The sequence below is a fragment of the Dermacentor albipictus genome, chromosome 1 (genome assembly GCF_038994185.2).
Source record: "Dermacentor albipictus isolate Rhodes 1998 colony chromosome 1, USDA_Dalb.pri_finalv2, whole genome shotgun sequence".
In the NCBI taxonomy this organism is placed as follows: Eukaryota; Metazoa; Arthropoda; class Arachnida; order Ixodida; family Ixodidae; genus Dermacentor; species Dermacentor albipictus.
Window position 1 is genome coordinate 329087916 of NC_091821.1, and position 24098 is coordinate 329112013.

Genomic DNA, 24098 nt, shown 5'->3' on the forward strand with positions numbered 1-24098 from the left:
GGTAGGCAGATTGCTGTTTCACTTTGTTTTCGCTCTTCTTCCACGCGTGTCCGATTGTGGGATCGAACTTCGGTGTCCAAGCACCGCATCTCGGTGCTCTAGCCACTAGGCCGCGATCCTATGCGTTTTTTTTTCGTTGCTTGTTGGGAAAAACCAGCAATAACAAACGCCACCACCACCATGTTCATGGTGGAGCCCGCTTCAAAAGCGTTTCAAATTAACAAGGTCGTCCGAGACGGGCACCCAATCGGGCGGTTCTTCTTGTGCCTTAAAAGACTCAGCTATACGCGCGACACTTTTAACTGAATTTTTCGTTCTTGACTACAATAATATCTGCATATCGCACAGCTATTCCAGTACTCCAGTCGCATGATCATACGTAGCATGTGCCATCGACATTTTCCACCGTAATATGCGGATCACCATGAGGAGTAATTAAAGGTTCCTTTCCTGGAGTTCGATGCAGTATATCCCAGGGGAAACGGCGTCCATGCAGGTAATGAACACGTGCTCTGCACTCCGGGTTCTATGCAACGAGCAATTGGTTGCTTACCTAACAAAGCTGCCTCAGACGTTTAGCCCTTGCTTTGTAAGAAATCGCTATGGAGTTAGCAAAATGAAGATTTGACAACTGGTTTAACAGCCATCATTTGAACTCTTTTTAGGACATCTAGTTCAAAAAAGCCACTGCACATTTCTCTGCACACAGGGGCCGAAAAGAGAAGATTTATAGAATCCCGATGCATGTTTTTCCCGCTTCGCAGTAGTGTGACAATGAGGTCATACTGGCACGCATACTTGTCTCCGGCCAACGCCAACTAGCCCTTAGAGACGACAGTCACGTCACGTACAACGAGCGATAACACGTTTGTGTGCGTCAATTTCCATTCGGCCACAGATTCAATGATGTTTTGCGCGCGCTTCAAGAGCAAGGCGCCTGCCAGCTTCTACCATTCTTGCCTTGTGGCAGCTAACGCTTGCAGACTGTGTCTTGGACAGCACCGCCTTTGAGATCAGCCTGCAGTCAGTTGTCCTTTCGTAAAAACTGTTAAGGTTACAAACATTCTGCGCGGCGTTGTACCGCCTTCTGGAGGAGCCTACGTGGTTAGAGTTACTGTATAAGCTGTCTTTAAGGAGCAAGGGAGCCTACAAAGTAACTCTACAGGAGGTCACATAACAGGTCGTAACGTTTCTTCGCTGAAAAAAAAGGAAATTGTCCTGTTGTTGTCACCGTCATACTATCGTCATCGCCAGCTTGCTCCTTTCGTCACGCAGCATTGCTTGCTTGATTTACACAAACACGTTTACTCATCTGGTAACTCTTTGAATAGCCAGCTACCTGCAAAATACTTCTTCGCATAACGTCGATTCTCACATGTAGTGCATAAGATTTGCATATATTTCTTTCTTTCTTTCTTTCTTTCTTTCTTTCTTTCTTTCTTTCTTTCTTTCTTTCTTTCTTTCTTTCTTTCTTTGTTTCTTTCTTCCTTTCTTTCTTTCTTTCTTTCTTTCTTTCTTTCTTTCTTTCTTTCTTTCTTTCTTTCTTTCTTTCTTTCTTTCTTTCTTTCTTTGTGAATAATATAAATACCTGTAGTAGTACCAGTAGCACAACTGAAAAAAATAATAGAAGCGTCAATGGCCGTTGACAACTACCTCGAAACAGAGTACAAAGTTTGTTGCGAACATTGTTGTAAAAACAAATGAAAACACAGAACACGGAGAAGAGCGTAGACAGAAAGCAAGAAAGACAGCGAAAAGGGGCAGGCGGTCAGCCTGGATGGCTAACTAGCGATGGTTCCAGCGTGCGGAGAAAGAATGACCGCGTTACGAGCAACAGAGGGTCAACTCAACGGTATAAGCAGCACCCACGTCCACAAGAATAAACAATTATAACTGTCTGAAGGACGGCTAATTGGTTCACTTTACGCATTATACAAGCAACGGCGAAGACAAGATAACTCGGTGTCAACTACTCAGGCGCTGCATTGTCGGTATCACCCGTTTTGCGTTGTCTTTGTCAACATCGCCCGGCCCCTGCGGCACTATTTGCATAATGAAAAAAAGAGAAGAAAAACAAGACGTGGTCCTTGATACGGATGTGATCCTGACGTACGGGCAAGCCTGAAGAGTGCGCTTCAGCGCGTCGCATCGTAACAGCCGAAACAGCACCTCGACGCCGGCTTTCAGCCCCAAAAGCAGCTGGTGACTAATGGGCCAGATAGTCCTGTCGGAGCAGGAAGGACCTAGTTGGGGTGCTCACGGCCACAGGGTTTATCGGACAGGCTCAGCCCAAAATTTTCCACGGTTGCTTGGATGATCAGTCGCACGCTATACCGATAGGTGATTTGCGGCCAGGCGGACGTTGGTGCGTCGCGGCATGAAGTTCGAAAACAGAGAATTATGGTCGCAGAACAGAACTAGCTTGTGGAAACCCTTGATTTCCAATATGACATGGTTTCTGTAAAGCTAATTTGGGTTGCTTTTACATATAGCGGGTTAGTGAAATTTCTCTCAAGCGTCCGCAAACATTTTCCCGACTGGCTCGATAGCGTGTATCGCCGTTTTCTTCACTAACTATTGCGTTTGTACATTGATTCTGATGCGGGGTCATGCCGCTCGTTTGCATTGCGAGAAATGTATTTGCCTTGTTTTTTAATCGTCTCTCTTGTTTAAGATTGCACTTCGATAACACGATAGCATGTCCGGGTGACGCAAGATCTTTGAAACGTTGTTATTACTGAACTGAAGGAAACCACGAAGAAACAATATATTGCCAAGAAGTATTGATGTTCTTGGAATAGTAAAGACATGCTGCTAATCAAACCATTAATCAGTCTGAGTTGGCACATAACTTTGTCTGGTGCAAGAACATACAATGCTTCAGAAACTTTTCTTGTTGTTATGAAATGGGAAGCGGACACGACACGGTAGTACACCACTTGCGTGAAAAATTTGTTGGGCCATGACTTTACGTCAACACAAAAAAGTTTAAAAGAACTGCCTGACAGAGCAATAGTTATGAGAGATGACACTGCAGTTCATGGTCCGCGTTGAGAACACCGCAACATTTTAATTAGTAAGATGTCGAATGGCTAAATCAGCCTTGAACATCCCCATCCCGGAATAAGGTATCTTGCTGCTGATTAGTCATTACGAGAGGATGGGAAAAATAATTTACTTTCAGAACGTTATACTAATATCCAATGTCTGTACATGGATATGTAGCCACCGAGGCGTAATGGTATGCATTTGTGAAAAGAGGAGCTTCAATTCCATGATGTAAAACAACTGAGGCGATGGCGCGTGAAGTATAATATATAATCAAGCTGGAAGGCAACAGTCTTCAGAAGTCAGCGTTCTTTCTTTTTATGAATGTTCAAACTACAGATTGGGAGTGCCAGAGTATTCGAAAAATTTGAAAGTTAAGGAAGAAAAGCAACAATTTACCAGCATCGTTCGTCATAACGAGAAAGCGGGTAGGAGGGAGGAGCGCTAGCCGGAGGTGAGAAGGGCAGCGAAGACGAACTGCGGTTGCGACCGGAGTGCCGGTGGGGGAGTTGACTCAATTATAACTATCTGCAAAGCCGGCCAGAGTAACTCGTGGTCGCTGCAGAGAACCACGGGCGCTTCCGGCTGCCAGTGGCGAGAAGCTCGGCCCATGCAGCAGGCCAGCAGGCAGGAAAGCCAGATACGCGCGCTACGAGGAACAGAGTGATGCTTCTGCGGAAGGAAGGAGCGCACAGCGCGCTGGGGAAGTTGGGCGAGGAGGTGGGCGAGGGGGGGTTTCCGGTTGGCTTGACCCGCGCTCCGCGCCGTGCGATTCTCCTTTCCCCGTCCGCCAGCGTTGCTTCCAGTTCGATGGCTTTCGCCCCGCGGCCCCGAGGTGGGTTTCAGCTTCGATGGGTTTTGCCTCCCTGGCTTCAGATTGATGCGACCCGCCGTCACGTGACGGAGGAGCTAGCGTCTCACCCCCCCCCCCCCCCGCCCCCCCAGCGCATCGTTCCGTTTCCCTTTTCCCTCTCTTTCTGCTGCGGAAGAAGCAGTGCCCGCTCCAGCCTTGCAACGTGTGGCACGAGCACGAGCGCGTGCGCGCTTTTCCCGCGTACAACAGAACCGGGCTGAGAGGAAAAGCTTTCTTGCCGCGCCGATTGACGCCTTTTCAGATGACGCGAAGATTGAGTCGTCGTCATGCAGTGCCGGTGGTTGCTCCGAGTCGCCGGGCTCGCGATAGAGGGACCGACGTCGCGCTGCGTCGACTCGCGTGCGCGCTGTATCGAATGGCGCCGATTCGCTACCCCTTTGTAGCCGGGTTCCAGTGTTTTGCTTACACAATGCGACGTGGGGCGATATAGCTCGCCGGTTTCCTTCCGCCCGCGGTTTCCTGTGGAAACGAGAATCGACGTTGCTCTGGCTTCCGATTTCATGGTTACTGTATAGCGATCGCGGCGCGTGTCTTGCTCCATGATCGATCTCCGTGGCAGAATCGAATGTATTGCATATGCCTCACTGCGTGGGTGTCGTTCTTGTATTTCTCTTTCGTGAGCTAAGCATGATATATGTTAGTAGATCTGAAGACGGGCTGGCCTAATAGTGGCTCTAGATTCGAGTGTTGACTCGTTACCGTCTCTTCACATTCGATTCATCGCGGTTGGCGTGTTCTGCATAATACTATTCAGTTCAGCGCGATTCTAAGCGTAGTTGATTAGCAATATTGTGAATTGACGGCCCTTAGGATGTCACCATTTATTCAAGCAAATTATTCATTTTACTTGAGCTTGGCTGTTACTCGTGTCATGAACGCTATGAGTGGCCTATAGGGGAAACAATGCCCCTCTTTAAGAGGACACGCTGCCGCGTACAAATCCGGGCTATTCAAGCACTGCATAATCGGTGCTTCGTTAATGCTGTGTGTCCTGGCTCATGTTTTCCTCGTGGCGAGGCCGCAGATAATTCGTGAAAGAGTGGGAGCACAATATTGGCCTGAAACAACCATTGTCTGGATCAAGGATACTGAGAGCAATACAAGCCGTATAAATTGTCATAAGCCATTAGGTAACACAGAGTGTAGCGTTCGTGGATACACTGGCTTGATCCTCAACGCTGTGTTCGCCGCGGGAAGTGCAATCGTATCTCCCTGAAGCAGTAGTGCACGCAGAACAGTTTGGCGCGTTGTCATCGTTAGAAGAGCCGTGTTTTGCCATCTTAAGAAAGTTGATACTTAGTACCGGAAACTTGCCTGTGTTAGTACAAGTTTTGTGGTAATCACCGTTCGTGCGGCAAAGTAGAAACGTCAGAACAGTTGTTCGGTGAGCGGTATATAACGCCGAACAAGTACGAGCACCAAATACGAAACCATCCTCCTTTTCACTGGCGCACACCTTAGTCAATGCACATGCAATATTAGGTTAGGTAGCTGTTTTCATTGCTTACCTTAAGTATGTAATGTCTGACAACGGAAGTCATTGAACCTATATAAGCACGCGTTGAAGCCATTCTCAGAACTACTGCTATACCAACACTGATTGCTAGCCAGTCTAACGTACTGCCACATATTGTCTTTTTAGTTGTGTGCAAATACATATAGCTCTCAGCATAACTATAGGGTCAGCATAAAACTTGGCAAGTTCGCAGGTTCGTTTGATAGCAGGTTCAGTAAAAGTGAGAACACTTTTTGTACTGTGCTAAGCACCCAAGGTGTACTTACGCCTGGCTGTGTGCACAATTATCTGAACTATGCAGTGGAAGAGCTACAAACGACAGTGACCAATACATTCACATATATATATATATATATATATATATATGTATATATATATATATATATATATATATATATATATATATATATATATATATATATATATATATATATATATATATATATATATATATATATATATATATATCCGGAATTATTAATACTCCGCTCACTCTGGAAGAGATTGTTAACGACGTGAGAGAGAGAGAGAGAGAGCGAGAAATAGGAAGGCAGGGATGTTGACCAGTCAAGAGTCTGGTTGGCTACCCTAGACTGGGGGGAAGGGAGGAAGGGAAAAGGGGAAGAGAGAGAAGGTCTAGAGACGTGTACGGACAGTACTTGAGTTAAAGACACTCGCGCAAACCAGACGTTCTGAGAAATCACAAAAGTGCCTTCACTTAACGACGTGGGAGAAGTTAAGTACCTCTGTTGGCTGATAGTTTGCTGTTCTCTCTCTCTGTCTAACATGTGCAGCTTGAAGAACATTTGTTCAGTAGCAAACTCTTTAGACATAGGCAAGACAGTACGCAAAACACAAGGACAAAGGAAGGACACATAAAAGAGGACTGCGCCCATCTTTCTGTGCATGTCCCTTCTTTGTCCATGTTATTTTGAACGTTGTCCGGTCTATACTTACAAAATGAGCCAACTATAGCTTAAACCAAGTTTTCTTTCCCGTCAAGCAGGTTGTTTGAACATCGAATGCTTTGTGTTTAAGGTGTGTGCATACGTGTTTGTCTCAAGTTTAATTAATTAATGACATAGAGTGGTACACCGGCTGCCTCGGCTAGATTACTCCACTTTTGTTCTCTCCATCATCCGAGTTGTATGTTAATTACGCATCACAGATATATTTTGTAAAATTGAGAGCATATTCCTTGTTTCTTACATAATTTATAGAAGTACGTCCATGGTTAAATGTTTGGTGTGCAGTTACACTTAAAGAACAATAAATCGAGAAACAAAGAAATCAAGTGAAAAGAGTAGTTAAAACCCTAAGTGGAAGACTGCAGAGCCTACCAGCACACATATCATGTAGATTAGTACGATGATGCAGAAAACGGGCAAACGTTTAAAATCGTAAAACGCAGCAATAAACAGAATTTAAACTCGACAAATTGCTGTAACTAATAGGTTGGCTAGTAGCAAGCAAGTGAACTGTGCTTAAAAATTTAAGAGATAAGCTTTAGAAGTTTTGCCATCAGAAGAAACAGCATGGTACGAGACACTTCGTCATAGAGAGCAAGCTTGGGCGAAGTTTTTATGATAGGGAAATTGGCGTGCAGGGTAAAAGGTAACATACGCATTTGAAAGTAAGCGAACCGTTGCGGAGGGGCAGCCACTCGCACAAGACATCAGCATATTATTTTCCCTTTTGCTGCACGATGATTTCGTAAACGTGTGGGGTTCGCCGACGCAACTTAACGTTAATATTTCCACGGAGCTTACGCAACCTGAGAGCCTCGTTTTTCAATTCACCGATGCTTATTCACTTGTGTCTCGGTGCCCTGCGGCCCGAGTGCCGCCTGGGGCTCCGTATCATCATCTCGTAGAGTCGTGCACTAGCCACAAAGGCGAAGCGCCCTTGAGCGCGGCAAACCCGAATCGCGAGTGACTCGTGGGCTCCATCAAGACCGGCGCTGCCGCGTCGCCAAACGAACACCATGAAGAGTCGCCCTCGCGAGGGGCGCGGACTTGCGCAAGAATTCGGCAGCGGCCCCTTTCCATCCAGCCTTTCTCCGAGTTCCTTCGGGCAGCAGTGTACGACTTTCGCGAGAGAGGCGCTCTGCTCTAAGCAAATCTTGCCTCTATAGGTACGGCTGTGCGGGCCCGGCTCGACGACGTCGTTATAGCAGCAATCACTTCCACACTGGCAGGCACGCTGCGAGAAAAGTTGGCTGCGCCGGCTCTCTGAAAAGGGGAGGCCCCGACTAAGTCGCTATCCGCTTTCATGCTCCACAGACGCTGAGAAACCCCGGCCGCAGTGGCCAAAGGCGGATTCCGAACGCCGAGGCTTGGGAGATGCCGCCTGCATCTTCGCCTTCGACTCTCCTCTGGCGCGCTCAGAGCCGCCGGTGGCTCGTTTAGTTTGCGCAAGGCGTCTCGAGTTTGCCACCGGACGTCTTAGCGTTCTATTCAATGAAGAGTTTTCAGAGGGGTTCCCTCCCCTTCGGCAACGAGGCCCTGCCACTGAAAGAGGTAGTGTTGCACCACGTTGCTGCTTCGGTCGACAAGAATTTAGACACTGCTGAGCAGTGCGAAGAAAAGTGAAGATGTCATTTCCTTTCATTTCGGTCCAACCGTGTACGTGGCGGTAGAAGAAAGGCCTTATCAACGGCGGAGCAACGAGAGCCGTAGGAGGAAACGAATCGTGTGGACGACACTGCATCAGCGGAGCACGCCCAGCGAACAGCACAAAGGGGAAAGCGATGAGTCAAGTTATGAAACATTGTCGGGAAAAGGAAAGATGCGGGGAGTGTACGCGGGGGAGAAGAGGAAATGTGAGCGCGGTTGTGTGGGCGTGAAAGACAAAGAGAAGTGAAGGACGAGAAAGAATCACCAGGGTGTGCAGACGAGGAGGAGAGAAATCTAGGCGAACTGAAGAAGAGGAGAGGAAAGCAGACTAAGTGAGAAGGAGTGGACGATGGACGCGCTGTGTAGTTCGACTCGCGTTGCGCGCGGAGAAAGCCTTGCCCGAAGTGTGGTGCGGATGCTGTTCGATTATCTTCTCGTTGACCCTCCGCCACTAATCGTAGTCCGGCCAGCTCGCGTGGTCACTTGCGCCATCTGGTATCGATTGCGCGAAAGAGAGAAGGGCCGAGGCACAGGCGACGACAAGGACTGATCTCGACGTGTGCCGTGGGGTGTCCTTCTTGGCCCATCACCCTCCTGCGACCCGCTCGCACACCGCGCATCATAAAACAGGAGAGTGACGCCTTCAGACGAGCAGCAGCAGCGGCAAAGGCTACGCTTATGAAGACGCCGGCTACAGAAAAACCACCCAGAACGGGTGGGGAAAGAAAAGTAAGCAGCGCCCGTCCGTGTCTCAGCGTTCCTGAGGAAAGGTGGTCGCAAAGAGGCCTGGAAGGCGCGGCTGTTGGCGCCAAATGAAAAGGCCGGCGCTGACGTCCGGGATGACGTGACGAAAATAGCGGCAATAAGAATAAAAAAAGCAGCGTCAAACAAAAAGGAAAAAGAAAACGGTAGAAGCGCCAAATGAGAGAAAAAGAGAAAACTCTGGCCAGCGGCGTGGGCCCACTGGATGGCGACGAAGAGGACGCTCGCGTCCCAGGCTTGAAGGACAAGGAAAAATGAGCGCCGGAATGCGCCCTTCTCGTCGAAGCGAGTCGTGGGGAGGCTCAGAAAGTGATAGCGGGCTCCTCTCGTGAGCTGTCAAGCTGTCCGCGTGCTGTTTCATTTCCGCTCCGCGATAATTTCGCCTCGTCGCCCGCGCGTACGGGTGTGTGGCGTGACGCGGCCACGGTCCGTTTCAACCGTCGCTCTCGATGCCGTCGGTTTACTCGGCTGCAGCCGACGCTGGCAACGTCATCAGCGCATTCGGCATTTCGTCATTTCTTGATCGCCGTCCACCTTCAGAAAGGCGCATACCAGAGTGTCTGTTTTCTAATAAAAACGCACGCATTTAATCAAGTGCAGGCGCTTACGTAGGAGAGGGATGCCAGGCATCTAATTTCATTGGTTCTGTAGTGTTCCTGCTATGTGGACACTAATCAGTGGGTAATGAATACGTATACCGAGGTTACCGAAGCCCCCCCCCCTCCCCCCCCAAAAAAGTAACACACATTTGTACGTCATTAAGTTTCTTGGCTGTTGGAGCATAACATCTCGATAATAAAGTGCGTTTACTTCGCTCCATATTTTATGGCGTTTTCATATTTAAATTCAAGCGTTTTGTGATGTGTCACATTGGACTTATACGTTACTGTCCATTATGTCGCTATTATTGAAAATGTCTATCCATTTCACACGTCGATAAAAATCTCGCGTACATGAAAAAAAAAGAAGGTATTTTCAATACATAGGAAGTGAGTTCAACGCCACGTGCCAGCTATAAAATTACAGAGAACAGCGTCATCGAATGCCCAATAGCATCCCAAGAGCAACTTCTTTGGCGAACCGACAAAACATCGATTCGACGTAAAGGCAAGAACCCTGTATCCCGGTGACGTGTTTTACTCGGTTTTCCGGCACGTGCTATGGACACGGTTCGACGCCTATTCTCCTTTGCCGTGGTCGCACAGCGGGACGGCTTTTATTTTCAAGCCCAGTCCTATTGTTTCTGCAACACGCTTCAGTGGGTGACGCACGGGACGTTCAGTGCATTGCTCCAGAGTGCAGGGTTTCGCATTGTAAGCGCGAGCACATTGCCTCTGCGTCGTCCTCCTGCCTTGTGGCATAGTCTCAATGCAATGTTTGTGCGAGGTCGCCTGTTCTGCCGGCGCCGTAACACGGGTTCGCCGGCCCCCAATAGCCTTGCAGAGGGCAACCTGCCGTAGTAATAAAAGCATTTTACAGCCGGTGCTTTGAGGGAAGACTTATTGGAATTTACGAGAGCTGTTCCGTCCTCGGCAGAACAACAAAGCGGACACCATTCCTGCCGGTGACTAACTCGGCAGCGCAATCTCCGTTTTAAGACTTCCTTGTTTTTTAGTTCCTTGTTTTAGAGTCCCGCTTTCGCGGGCCCGTCTGTCTTTTATATTATTCTGAACAAAAACAACAGTAAGGTTTATAGCTACGAATAACAAGGGTTCCTCAGTTCGTTTATATGTAACAAGAAAAAATAACGACTTTAGGAACCAGTTAACGTAGATAAAGAAATAGCTTAACGTCGGCGTTTTAGTTTGTATTCTTGGCCGGTTCAATTTCTGCAGCTTTCACTTGTTCAGATTTTATCGCAGCTCTTCAGGAAGGAGCTAAGCCGTAGAGTTATCCCATACTTCAACCTCATTATGGTTCTCTGCAGACAATATCCTTACCTCAATTCATATTCTCCCATCGTAATTTTACCTGTACCCGCCGTGGTAGCGCAGTCGTTTTCTTGCACTAGAGCTCTCAGGGTAAACGAATCTCCATCTTGCCTTCCTGTTTGGCCTACACGCGGTATGACGCAGTGGGACACATGGCGCATATATATTGGGATATCAATGCACGCTATCTTTATGAATATTTTTGCTGAAAGCATTGCCAAAGATATGAGATGGGTGGAATTATTCAACGTTATCCATATTTTACGTTACTGTTGCATAAATGAACTCGTATCAAACGATTGTATGTGTTGTGCTCAAATGAACTATGTAACAAAAAAAGAAAAGCCGCGCTATCGCGAGGTCGAGGGTTCGATTCCCGGGCAGCAGCGACCGCATTTCGGTATTGTCTGTCGAGAAGCAGCACGCCCGAAGTCCTGGCCATGAGAAAAAGTTGTTGATAAGTTGTTCATAAGTTATAATACGGTACTTCGAGGTCTTTATGTCGATATGTCAAGCGAACTATAACTTCTTGTATTGTGTACTACAACTTGTTTGTTTTCGCCGATGCTGCATACTTGGAGTTATCAATTTTGCTTTTGTACCTACTTTTTCTTTTTTCACAACGCTAATTTTCATTAGGTTCATGTTTATAGTATTCCTTTCTATATGTTCTGCATTTCCAGTTTGTTTCCTTTTGTTGTAATTCACACTTACTTTTCTTTCATTACTGCAGTTGCCGTTTCTTCCACATTTATTGTCTCATTTTTATACGCACTTGCGGCGGCCGCATTTTGATGGGGGCCAAATGCAAGAACTCCCGTGTACCATTGGGTGCACGTTAATTAGCATTGGGTGCACGGGAAGTAACCTCAAGTGGTGAGAATTATTCCGGTGTCCACCACTACGGCGTGCTTCATAATCAAATCATAGTTTTGGCACTCTAAATTTCTATATGTACTGGACCATTCCTCACGTAAAACGCCAGAACATGGGTATTTGAGGTGCTCAAATATAAAAAGAAAAAAATATTAACAATAAGTTCTCACCAGCAGGCCCAACCACAGTTGGAGCATGTCTCGTCTTCTTCCACTAGCCGCGACGTCGCTGTGTCTGGCCCCTAACACGGATCATGACGGCAGTTCCCACACGCCGTTATGCAAAAGCGCTCTGGTGTGCCGTGCTTGGAGTGCACAGAACCTCAGGTGATAAAATTGGCTCAGAAGCTTCCACTACGTGGTCCCCCCTAGCCAACTATGCAGTTGAGGGACGTTAAACCCCACAGTTTAATTTTGATTTAGCTATTTTTCTATATATTCAAGGTTATGCTCTTCCTTGCTAGGAGCGCGAGAGCACAGAATAACATGAAATTGTGACTGCAGTACGTATCTTACATGTCACTTTTGCGCTTTCTCAGAACGTCTGGTTTGCGCGAGCGACTTTAACTCAAGTACTGTCCGTACGTGTCTCTACACCTCTCTCCCTTCTCTGTCTTCCCCTTCTCCCTTCCCCCAGCGTAAAGTAGCCAACCAGACCCTTGACTGGTTAACATCCCTACCTTCCTATATTCTTCTCTCTCTCTCCCACCACCCGATGCCTGATATTTGTACATCTAATTAAATTGTTTTTTGTGCTCTCACAATACACACCACCTCTACTCCCCGGCTATTTCGAAAGAAACTAACAACAAAAAAGAAACACGTACGCAGAAAGCGACAGCGAAAGCTCCGCTCACCAAGCCATCCGCGGGTATAAAAATGAGCAATGAATTTTACTACTCGTGCATAATGTATACCAGGGCGCGCCGAGTAACGGCAATTTCTCATTACGTTGTTGCAGCAGTCGACATCAAAAGAAAGAGCTAAATACATATTTCCATGCGGTGGCCGAACAGTTGACACGACGAGGAAATTCGTAGCATGCGACGTATATGTGACTCCGTGTTTTCATATTTGTTTTCTTTAACAAAACCGTTAAAATTGAAAGTTGGTTTCTCCTTGTGTCTACCTGTTATCCGTCCAGCTGCCATGTAGAGTAAGCATCTCTGCGAGAGACCGGGCCGATGGTTACGCAATAATGGAAATGTGAACCATCTTTGTTTTTCAATAACGCCGATTAAGATTTCCCTGTTTGAATTTCAGGTGGATGGCGCGTTTTGGTGATGCGTAAGCATTGCGCCTTTGTCTTGTATATTTTCTTTCCCGCGCATAAACAGTTGTTTCAAAACTATACATCAAAACAGATGCGTCGCGTAGATATTGTTTACACTCTAGTTTCCGCGCCCAAATATCTATCGGGGATAAAGGGCTATTAAGTGTACACATGAACCCACGTAGCCGTTGTATTCCTCGACACGATAATAAACAAAAAGCATTAGACGCGATGTCCAATAGAACCGGCACATTATAACAAAATAAAATTTAGTCCAGATTGAATAGTTTCTGGCGTATATGTTTTGTCTTGCCGTTCTTTAGCGTTACGTAACTTGGATGCGAACAAGTTTCATAATAGGAAAGAGCACGTAAGGGGGCCCATCGCTTAGGCGCCCACATTAAAGACGAGAACCCACAGTTCCAAGCGTAGAATATATTATTCTTGCAATGCTTTTACTGCGTTTTGAACTGGGCAAAATTTCTTATACCACTTGAATAAGTACGCGATTATTCGGATGAATTGCACGCCTTACATGTTATCGCGGCTCGCCAGTGTGCATTCGCCTTGCAACACAACGTACCGGCTGTCGTCTTCGTCGACAGGCTTAGCGCAACTCAAACAGTGCCTGAAAAATCAATCTCCGCTTCGCCTTATATGTGACAACCGATAGGAGCACAGCGAGACGTGGAAGAGGAGAACCGCAAATAAACGAAAGATAACAAGGAAACAGACACGACGGCGTAAGGCCAGCCAAGCCAGCCTTGAAAGCCGTGATAAGAAAAAAAGAACAAACAAGCGTTATCATGAGTAAAAAAAGAAAAAAAAAGCAAAGAAGCGAACTAAATAGCGATAGAGACGGTGCGCGAGGCTGACAAAAGCAGGTATAACGCAAGAGACAAAAGCGCGCTAACAAACCGATTGCCCGGCGAGAAAAAAAAGTTCCTTGGGCTCCCCTCTCTATTGCGTCGACCCAGTAGCGTGGTCGACACCCGTGGTGTCAGAAAGAGGACCTCCATTGAAACAACCCCGGGTCGGCGATGCCTTGCCTCCTTTTTCTCCTCACCCTTATGCTCTCACGTCGCGTCCAGCATGCTTGCTTCTTCTTGTGTTTCCCGCTTCTGTATGTCTGACCCACCGGTGCCTTTCTAGCTCCAGGGCGTGGTATCTTCCTCGTTGCCCGAAGTGTCCTGTTTCGCGCCGCCTTTCGTTTGGCCTGCAACCTAAGAAGGCTCGTCCCTCTTCGGGCGCAGGAGTCGACCGTCCCTCTTCCTCCGTTTCTTTCGTTCGTCGTTTCTCAGAAGTCCGTCTCCCTCTATATCCGCTCCCGTTGCTACTCGTGAGCGAATGCCTGCATTGGACTGGCGCGGGACCCCTTTTGTGGTTCCGCGCGCGCGCTCTCCCCGGTGGCGCCAGTGCAGAGAAACACATTGATTGCGCGAAAGCTTCGCGCGCTTCCTTCACGACGCATCCCCGAGGCTTGCAGCCCCGGCGTATTTCGAGGAGAGACGTAAATAAAAGCGAGTATAAGCAGCCGTCTCCACGCACACACACGCCCTTCCTCCCACACTTCACCCTCCAACACCTCCCCGCCCCCGAAGCTCCTTTTCCGTTACAGCTCCCTATACCGCGCCTTGCGTGTGAAGCGTTTCTCCAACAGTACCGCTATCCGAGGTGACGTCAGTGGAAGGCGATCCGGGGGGACCTTTTGATTCCCGGGGTTTTTGTCGGGGTGGCAAGTGGCATTGAAAGCTCATGAGCGTCTCGACTGAATCGCGGCGGACGCGCGAGCTGCCTTCCCCCTCCTCCCTATCGAGCCGATGAGGGCAATGGAAACAGCCTCTCTTGCGTGGCTCTCCACCAACATCCTGCACAGCGATCCCCCTCATCGACTATTCCTGCGGAATGCATGTGGCCGTGACAAGGGCTGCTTTGGAAACAGCAGCGAGAGGAAAGGAAAGCAGAAAGCGCAATGAAAGGCGGGTCAGTGTGACGAGACAGGGAGAAGCTTCGAGAAGGAAAGAAAAATGAACGAGACGCGTGCATCGGTCAGCACGTAAAATCGCAGCTCGTCCCTTTGCATGTCGGCGTATCATTCCGTCACGCCAATCTTTGCGACTAGATTCGTTGCCTCTAGCAAAGACATACAGTCCCAGTGCAGTGCCCGCTGTCAGGGGCAGAGTTTGACTGTTGTCATTACTTCGGCTAAATAATTACCATCGGGCATTCTCTGCTACCAGACTGCAGGTTGCGATTGCTAAAAACTTGCGTTTTATCGCTGTAGTGGTTTTTCTCGAGAACTCACTCAGACTTCCGTTTCACGTTAACTACATCAGTGACGGACATGGGTCAGCAGAGGACCGCACAGATTTATTTATTTATTTATTTATTTATTTATTTATTTATTTATTTATTTATTTATTTATTACGATACTACAGATCGCCTGAAGGCATTGCAGTAGGGGGGATGTTACAGAAAAAACACGAATAGTGGTTGGAAGGGGGAAACACCAAGAAACACACCACGAGCCTAGTTTCTACAAGTCAGGATAGGCGCTACACGCTACCACAAATATGCCATCTCAGCACTATAACTATAACTAGTCGGCGTATATATGTATAGCGTTATGCACTTACTGCCACAGATGCACCGTTCACCTGCTCAATTCTCAACAGAACTTCGCAACGAAACAATAAGCGCTACCTTATAACTTCACTGCAGCAAATATACACCGTCAAGCGCATCATTACTTTGTTAATCTAATTGATTGTTTAACTCTTTCATTTTGAAGCATATAGTTTTGTTCGCCTGTATTACCCGTTCCCGTGCTGGTACATTCAGTACTAAAGGCACTTATTCTTTCTTCGATGCTTGTTTTATAGGTATGACAAGCATTACTGCTGTTAATAAGAGAGCTACTTTATGGAGGCGTTTTATGTGACAAGTGCTGTAAATACGTGTATACACATATCCTATCTTGCAATTGCCAGCGCAACACTGCCTTCTCAGTAGTTATTTAAGCATTTAGTTCTAGCCCCTTCTTATAATAAAATACTTATGAGTGCTTTCAGATGGAAGCAGTCATAAGTCTTTTGCCAGTTCCAATCCCCTTATCCAGAACCAACGCTGCAAGAAAGCATCATTTCATGGCTAAAGCTATGACACCCAAATACTGGTCTACTCCCAACCTTCCGAAGTGTGATCCCCATAGGCTGGATCTATCCTTAAGGCTACAAGTGCCATCAAAATTTCCCGCTTTGAGGCCACTGTATTATGCCGCCTCTGGCTCGGGGTGGCATTTACGAAGGCCTACTCGTTCCGCATTGGAATGGGAGATACGCCCACGTGCGACTCTTGTGGAACCACAGAAACTATTGAACACATCCTATTTATCTGTCCCCAATACGACGTCGAGCGTGAAGCACTCCGGACAGCATTGAACCAGCTGGACTCTAGACCATTTTCGGTAATGAAGATCCTCGGACCAGGGCCGTACGCGTCGTTGGCACAGAAAGCCACGAGAGCGCTGTTGAAATGCCTCAAGTCGACAGGTCTTGGCAACCGTGTGTAGACTCGGTGCGAACCTTCAAGTGTGCGCTAAACTGTGCTATCCATTTATCTCCTCTCTCTTTTCATCCCATACCCCATTCCCCCTGAGCAGGGTAGCAAACCGGACGTGCGTCTGGTTAACCTCCCTGCCTTTCCTGTCTCTCTCTCTCTCTCTATGAGTGCTTACGTGTGGCAATGCAAAATCATTTATACCGTTTTGGGCCTCCAACACCGTGAACGCGCTCATTGCACGCATGAACGCGCTCATGAACGTACGCACTAGGCACACTTGGAAAGAACTGTGAAACCACCGCGGCCTTGGCAAAAGCGTGCTCGTCTCGCAGCCCGGAGGACCGGGGTTTGATTTCCACCCAGACCGAAATGTACAAAAATTTATTTTCAAAGCCACAAGTTTAACTTGTTTAAAGGAACCTCCCTCAGAAATTTAACGTCAATCCGAGCGTTTTTTTAAGTGTTCTTACTCTTAGTGGTGTCGGCCGTTTTACTAGCATCTTTCGGTCCCGCCGACGGATTTTCGCGTAATGGGACATATCTTGTTCTCGCGTTAATAAACGTTGGCCTCCATAAACATAAATGTGTGGCCATACTTGCGAATTACTGAAAAACGCAAATATAAGTCGCCTTTTCTCACATTTAGTTCGTTTTTACGCTCTTAGAACAGCGCGGATTACTTGCCCGTTACAGCTTTAAGAAAGTGGCTTGAGAATGTCAATGAGTGACCAATTAATGTGCGACGATAACGAAGCCAGGAACTCACTCGGTTGTGCATCTGATGTTCCGTGTATTTTTAGTGGCATTACCATTAATACTAACGCATGACACCTCATGCGTTCGCACGAAACCTCACACTACAACCTGACACTGAGAAGGCACAAAATGAGAATCTCTATCTTTGCGTTTACAAAACTAACACAAAAAATTGGAGGACGCTTACGCTTTGACTTCAAGAGTGGAATGCGATAGCGTTATCGCAAGGGTATTGGGGCATCCTCGCACTGGCCCCCGCACGGACCCAATGCGCTCAAACGAGACGAAGGGGAGAAGCGGGTGAGTGGCGCGCCACCTGTCGGGTCAACGCCGTACATTGCGAGGAGGGGATCTGCTGTGTTTGCTGCAAGATGGCTCTACGTGTGCGCCAAGCGCAGAAGAAATGTAGCGGAAACGTACTTCGCTATTCGTTTAACTTCGACTTCTGTAATTTACATGCTCATAATTACCGATATACACCTCAGTATAACTTTTTATAACACGTTTCTAAGGCAACACCGCATTCACTAGAGGCGCTTTTGTCGCGCTTTGAGCCATCGAACTCATGGCTGAGCGGTAGCGTCTCCGTCACACACTCCGGACACCTTGGTTCGATTCCCACCCAGCCCATCTTGCAAGTTGTTTTTATTTATGAATTGCCTTCCGAAATTTTTCGCTCACGGCAGACGCTGACGACGCCGACGACATCGGCTTTTCTGCGACATGAGCTCCTTAACGCTGTCGCGTTAAAAGATGACGGTGCTCTGGTCGTAAGTTCAATGCCGCAAAATGTGCTTCCCCGAGAAGAGTGGGGGTGCATTTTTTTAGTTATTTCATATACTGTGAAATTCTCTCTTTATCCGCAGGTGGCGCTGACTGGACTCACCGGAAACCGACAAGCAACACCGTGTCAGGAGTCAAGAACTCTGACAAAACACAGGGCCGTTGGGAAGTGCAGCACTTTCAAGATGGCATTCACAACAAGGAGTCTTCCAGAGGACAAAAAGGTAAACCTGACGTCTGATGTCACAAATTAAAAAAAAAAACTACTTCTTTGTTCCCAGAGAACGTCTAACTCGTTCTTGATTATTTACTCTTATATCTACGTTTCCGAAGTCTGATGCATGTGTCGATAATGCTTTAATAACGGCTGAAGTGCTACTCTTCTTAATTGCGTCATTGACTCACTTAGCTCCTTCAGCAGAGACCATGGTAAAAGAACAATAAAGTGACAAAATAAATTGAGCTGTGTAATTAATTACCTTGATACAACGCTTTAACATTCACTATTACCGTTAGACGATGCTTGGCAAGCCAGAAAAGGCGGAAAGATGAAAGGCGGGTGGCGATGCCAACTTGAAGTTCTTGCAACTCCTTGCCGTGACGTCACAGATTTGGACGACGTCTTCTCGGGCCTCGTTAACTTACTATCAAGAAAAATGAGCTACACTGCATTCTAAAAGAGCCAAAGACTGAGCATATAGCCAGTTTCATGAACATTTACTGAGCCACAGTGGTCCAAATACAAGAAAATAGTTTAAAAATTATAACTACGCACATTCGTGACATCGCACCGGCGTTGAGGTTTCAGCGCAAAATTAAAAAATTTAGGCTTTCGTTTTCACTTTATCCTCTAATAACTGCGAAATTCAACGAAAACACAGAAATTATATTTCACCGTCTAAACAATTTAAGTGTTTCTCTTTAGTCTCCTTAGTGTCTTTCCAAGACTATGCATGGCCAACCGTGATTCCGTTCCTGGAAGTTCAAGACAGATGTGTTTTGTCAGATAATGACATAGCTTTAGCTACAGATGTAGAGCCCTGTGAAAAATAATAGCAGAAGCAAAATCTGCACCAAATATAACAGACAAAGAAAGCGAATACCAGAACAAAAGACGAAACTAAACGAAAACATACCGCCTTAGAGCGTGCTTTGCTGCAGTGTAATACTTATTACAGCAAAGCATGATTTACAGAGAAGCGCAGTGAGTCGCGTATTCCTTGCGGAGAAAACCAAAATGCGCGGACCTAGCGATACAAAGACACAGTAAGCACTAGAAACGCCGTAAAATTAGGAAACACATGCGAAATACGAGTTAGAGCTAAAGAGTTATGTACAGAGACATGAGAGATGCTTACACGAGAGCAAATTAGCGCACGATGGAGCCCTAAGTGTGACACTCGAAGAGCGATTACTAACCCTGTATAAACGGCACAAACGTAAATCTAGAAGACTGAATACAACAACTTATTACACATAAAAAAATTCGCCATTAAAAACACATGTGCACAGGCTTGAGTCAGAGTTATAGAAGTTAAGACTCGTGTTTTAAACAAAATTGTCAAAAAAATATACCGTATTTTTTATTTGTTATTATTTTACAATATGTAATTACCGCTCAACAAGAGAAAGTTCCATAATGAATAAGAAATTTGACTTAAAGAACATGCTCAATTTCTCAGAAAAATATTATAGTGAGACAAGCGGAATATGTAAGACACCATTGTTTACAAGGCTTCGGAGGCTCTAAGCACAATTATTGTGCGAGTGTAAACTGCTATTACTCACACACGTAGTATTTGCTTACCCCTGGTAAATGGTCCCCCAATCAAGTTCATGGTGCGCAAACAGTCAACGCATGCAGCTTTCGTGGAAAAATGTTCTGGCCACATATCACGGGCGCCTGCTTCACGGAAAATTATAAACTGACTGTGAAGACAACGCACTGATAGATTTGCGATAAACAATTGAGGTGGTGTCTTTAATGCCAAAATGGTGTGGCAGTAAACTGTTGCAACCTTCACGAAAAAAAAAAGCTTTTACGAAAAGAAACTGGGAGAGAATGTGACACGAGGTAAAATTGTAACCGTTGACGCATAACATAATGATATGCGAGCCGTACGCAACTCGTGACGGCCATCTCTTGCAGATATTTAGATTATCATTGTTCTAAGCTGTATCTGAGACTTGACTGCACCCGTTCGGATACTCATCTTCCAGCGCAGTTATAACGAGCAGCTGCGGTGAGTTTGAAGAAGCTACTCGCGTTACACACAGGTAAAAGAAGAAAAAAAGAAAACAGGAACTGTAAAATGAGATTCATCCTCTTGGCACGTACTTCGCCGTAGAGGATAGTGTTAAGGTCCATGAGAATTTGCTGTCGCCTACAAGCCATTAGTCGTTGACGGCATCCCTTTATTATTTTTCCGCCATCAGCGACGTGCGGCTTTTTGGCTTTTGCAGTTGTTTATTAGAGAGTCCCCAGCATGTCGTACATCTTACAGTCAAATTTCCGTTCTGAACGAGAAAGAAAATACTGCGAATCATACCTTATTCATAACTTCAAGATATTGCAACCGATAGGCATAAACGTTTCAAAGGGAGGTTTAGAATCTATTCGCTATGCTAAATTTCAAGCTATAGGCAACAACACTTAGTTTGGTTGCTTAACTCTTTTTTACCTTTCTTTCTGTCTTCTTTTTCTTTATGCCTTTATTCCATTGCAGTAATTTTTTATATTTTTTCCACGATCACCGTTTTCTGCCACTTCTTCCTTTTATTATCTATTTCAGAAACACGATAGCCCACGACCACCAGCGAAGCAAGTAATAGAGGGGTGCTGGGCACACGGCCGTTGACACGCCGGCTGACACACGGCCGTGTCACTGCCGTTTTGTACAGCACCCTTTTATTCTCAATTCTACACCCTCGCCACTAACACACCTTCAGTTTGAATAATGATGACACACCACCTAGCGCAGCTTTCTGCCTTGATCGCACCCACCCGCCTTTCCCCCTCCCCTTTAGAAGAACCCTACCTATATATAATCTGCCGAGGAAAGCATATGTCGCCTTGAAAAAGACAAGTCCACTTGTCAAAACTTTGGCTCCCGTTTTCACCTTGTTCTCGTTTGGCTCATGTGCGCAAATGTCACAGACGCATAATGTGATTACGGCATTTTTACCTGAAACAGCTTCAGATTTATCAGCAAGGGCAGAGAGAAAGAGCGAAATAGAAGACTGCAAAGGTAGGGAGGTTTAACCAGACGCAGGTCCGGTTTACTACCCTGCACTGGGGAAGGGGTATCGAGATGAAGTGAGAATGAGCGAGAGTAACTTGCTTAACAGGCCGTTCCCCTGGAATTGCCCTGTATTTGTTTAAACTGACTTTAGGAAACGGTTGAGCTAATAGCACATCTAACTAGCCTCAGGAGAGGGTAAATTGTTATTTTTTTTGTCTGGCAACCATCCAGACGTGTTGTAAAAGCGCACTGCGACGAGCGCACATGCATGCAGTACATAATATGCCCTCAAACTAACCTTACGGGCACGCGCATGGCTTTTAAATTGGCACTAGTCCCCCAACATACTTTGAGTCTCTTATAAAATAATTAAGGCAATTGACGGGATCTTAGTTCTGAAAGTGTTTTTCGGAGTTTATCGACTAAATATTCTTCGATGCAGGACTTATCACCTCGATGGAAAAAAATCTCTGCTACCAGTAAGCTAAAAAAAGTTCACATTCTGCTGTTAGTGTACAAAAACGATTTGGAGTGATAAACAACGCCAGCAGATAAAAAACGTTGACAGTCAATTTTTAGATAACGCTGAACGACGGATTTTTCGGCCCAGGAGGCACTTAGGCGTTCTCCTTAACATAATAAAGTCGTAAAACAATTAGTACAGTGATATGAAAACAAAACCTCTACGTTAGAGTATAGTTAAAGAGATATTAAATCATTTCCTACTCTTCTAAACTAACATTAGCACAGGATGCCTCATCATGTGATGTAGTTCCGACGTTTTCAAAATAAAAACACCTCTTAGCAACAGTAGGCCGTAGGAACTATGTGAACGATTGGTTTACGCCTTTGACGTACTTCTACGGCAAGTATATGCAAGTTTCTGTTTGCCAAGTTTCCGTTGAGTGAAGTGAACCGCTCCACTTTGAAGAAACGGCTATCAATATCTCCTTATTTTGTGAGCAATAAGGAAAATTCAGCGCGTGCCATAAAATTTCGGCGTTTTCAATATATGAGCTACAGGCACACAACTTAAAAGCTAGCACATGGCAGAACACTGTCCGGTCCGAGTGATGCATGAAGAAATAGGACATACATCTTACTTCTCAATCGTAGGGGTTAAAGAAGCAACCATATGCACATGATCTTCTAGCGAGGGCGACAAGGGACGCGAACGGCTGAACCTGTCGCGTAGTCACGTCGTGGTGTGGGGCAACCAGACGGACGTGACATGACGTAAAGAAGCGACAAATTTTCATTGTTAGCCGAATAATAAATACAATCATGCGCCGGTGAAATAGTAAGATATGAAAACGTGCAATGAGACAACCGTTTTAACCAGTGTGTACCACATATCTAGTTTTAATGTGCCGTTGTCATCAGCTAAAAAAGCGTTCCACATCGCCTGCGTTCAGTGCTCTAGTGCCCCATATCTGGTAAGACGAAAGAGAAGAACTCTCGCAGCTTTCGGTGGTATCTCAGGCCTAAAACATCTCAATACTTTGCCTTCTGTGTGTAGTGAGACTAAGCGAAGACTGTTTATACCGTTTATTACTTGTTGTCATGACGGAGAGCCAGTAACGAGAGGAAAATGAGGGGCCGAATTCACAAAGGTTTTTGCTTCAAAGTTCTCTTTACCCTTGTCCGGCTGCCTTCGCTAATGATATGTCCAGCATCAGGGTTGGCTGAAATGAGCTCTTACGAACAATTCTAGGGTAAAAACGTCTTTTCATGTTTTTCAATACGGAACCCTATCCAAGCGGGAGCCCTGGATAGCACGGGTGCTTGAATGTTATGCAATCACTGGTAGCTGCCGGAAGCTGCCGTGTGAATTTACCGGTACCAGAGAAATTTTCTGGCTGTCCAGAAACCGGTGACAGGACAAGCGACGGCAACAGATTACCCTCCACGACAACCATACTTGTCTCTCGTCACAGTCGGTTGTCGCCGTCGCTTGAAAATCACATGCATATGGTCGCGTCTTAAAGGGATACACAATGTAACTGTCAGGTTGACCTTAAAGAAGCTCAAACAGGAAAAAGAGGAGGAAATAAAAAGAGAAGGCAGGGTACCAGAAATGAGACTGGTTGGCTACCCTACTCTAGGGGACTGGAAAGATGGCAGAGAAAGATAAGACAGAGAGTGGGAAGGAAGGAGGAGGAAAGCCGTGGTGAGCTCGCGCACGCATGCAGGAGCCTTGTGAGGCCCGAGCGATTCAAAGGCGTTCACATAGGCCAGTGGCCCTCAAGAAGGACAAAAGTGCCTTCATTGTTTTGTGGGCCGACGAACGATGGGGATGGCGTTCATGTACACAAGAGCTCTAAACACATTGCGACCTGTAGTATCATTCGTATGGATTCCTATACTTGGACGAGCATAAGGCTCGTCACGATGTTCTCAGCTGCCGACCACCGTAGTGGCAGGGCAATAGCCAGGTCCTTAAAAAAGAAACGTCGTACCTGTAAGGCACCCGGCCTGCTGAATATTCACCCGACGTCTTGTTTGGAAATCGCCGTCAATGCTGACCGTAAATGTAAAAAAAATCTGAAAAATCAGAGCACTGCACAAAGTCACCGACCAAACATACACTGCAAGCGTGGGGGCTTGCAGGCGTCACAAAGCTTCATAAAACCGGCAGGTTTGGTTTTGCACAACTCGGAATTAACTTCGGCACAACATGGAATTAACTTCAGGAACATTGGCTGATGGTGAAGCCGAGAGGAAGAAACCTCGTCTAGAGGACAGAAAGTACGACACAACATCGAATTATCAGCTAATTGATGAAGAAGAGGTGGCTGAGGATGCATCATTTGCTTTAGTCACGTAAAAGAATATACGAGAAGAAGGCATCGCAGTTGTCT

General features: G+C 46.3%; 1 protein-coding gene across 3 annotated transcripts in view; it reads left to right on the forward strand.

Annotated features, from left to right (window-relative positions):
• Positions 1 to 24098, forward strand: part of LOC135909309 (titin-like) — a 204235-nt gene that overhangs the window by 165770 nt on the left and 14367 nt on the right. For all 3 annotated transcript variants that reach the window (XM_065441257.1, XM_070531661.1, XM_065441248.1), the window contains one exon: positions 18079 to 18219. In XM_065441257.1, coding sequence (XP_065297329.1) covers positions 18079 to 18219 — 141 coding nt within the window. The remainder of the gene's footprint in view (positions 1 to 18078; positions 18220 to 24098) is intronic.